The sequence below is a fragment of the Penaeus monodon genome, chromosome 25, assembly GCF_015228065.2.
Source record: "Penaeus monodon isolate SGIC_2016 chromosome 25, NSTDA_Pmon_1, whole genome shotgun sequence".
NCBI lineage: Eukaryota > Metazoa > Arthropoda > Malacostraca > Decapoda > Penaeidae > Penaeus > Penaeus monodon.
In genome coordinates this window covers 38,084,566-38,084,843 of record NC_051410.1, presented here as the reverse complement: position 1 = coordinate 38,084,843, position 278 = coordinate 38,084,566, and the positions used below count along the sequence as shown (strand labels likewise).

Below are 278 nucleotides of genomic sequence, written 5' to 3'. Positions count from 1 at the left end.
CAAACCCACAGCACCTAGTCAGCAATTAACATTTCAATATAAACAGACATAAATATCTAAAAAAATAAATGATCCTCCATGAAAATTACAAAAAAAAAACTCAAATAGAAACCCACATCATTTAATATATTCCCACCTTGAGGAGCTTTCATAAGGACGATTATCCCTTGCAGCTCATCTCCTTGGTATATCCCTGGGACGGGACTCCCTACTCCTCAGAAGTGGCTGCCGGCGTCTGGAACGTCTGGGTAAGAGACTGTGGTTTTTATGGATAGATA

General features: G+C 39.6%; 1 protein-coding gene across 1 annotated transcript in view; it reads left to right on the top strand.

The window, feature by feature from the left end:
* LOC119589223 overlaps positions 1–278 on the top strand; it is a gene marked incomplete in the record, with an annotated part of 32,073 nt that overhangs the window by 17,826 nt on the left and 13,969 nt on the right. Inside the window, 1 exon segment of the mRNA XM_037937828.1 lies at positions 174–248. Coding sequence (XP_037793756.1) covers positions 174–248 — 75 coding nt within the window.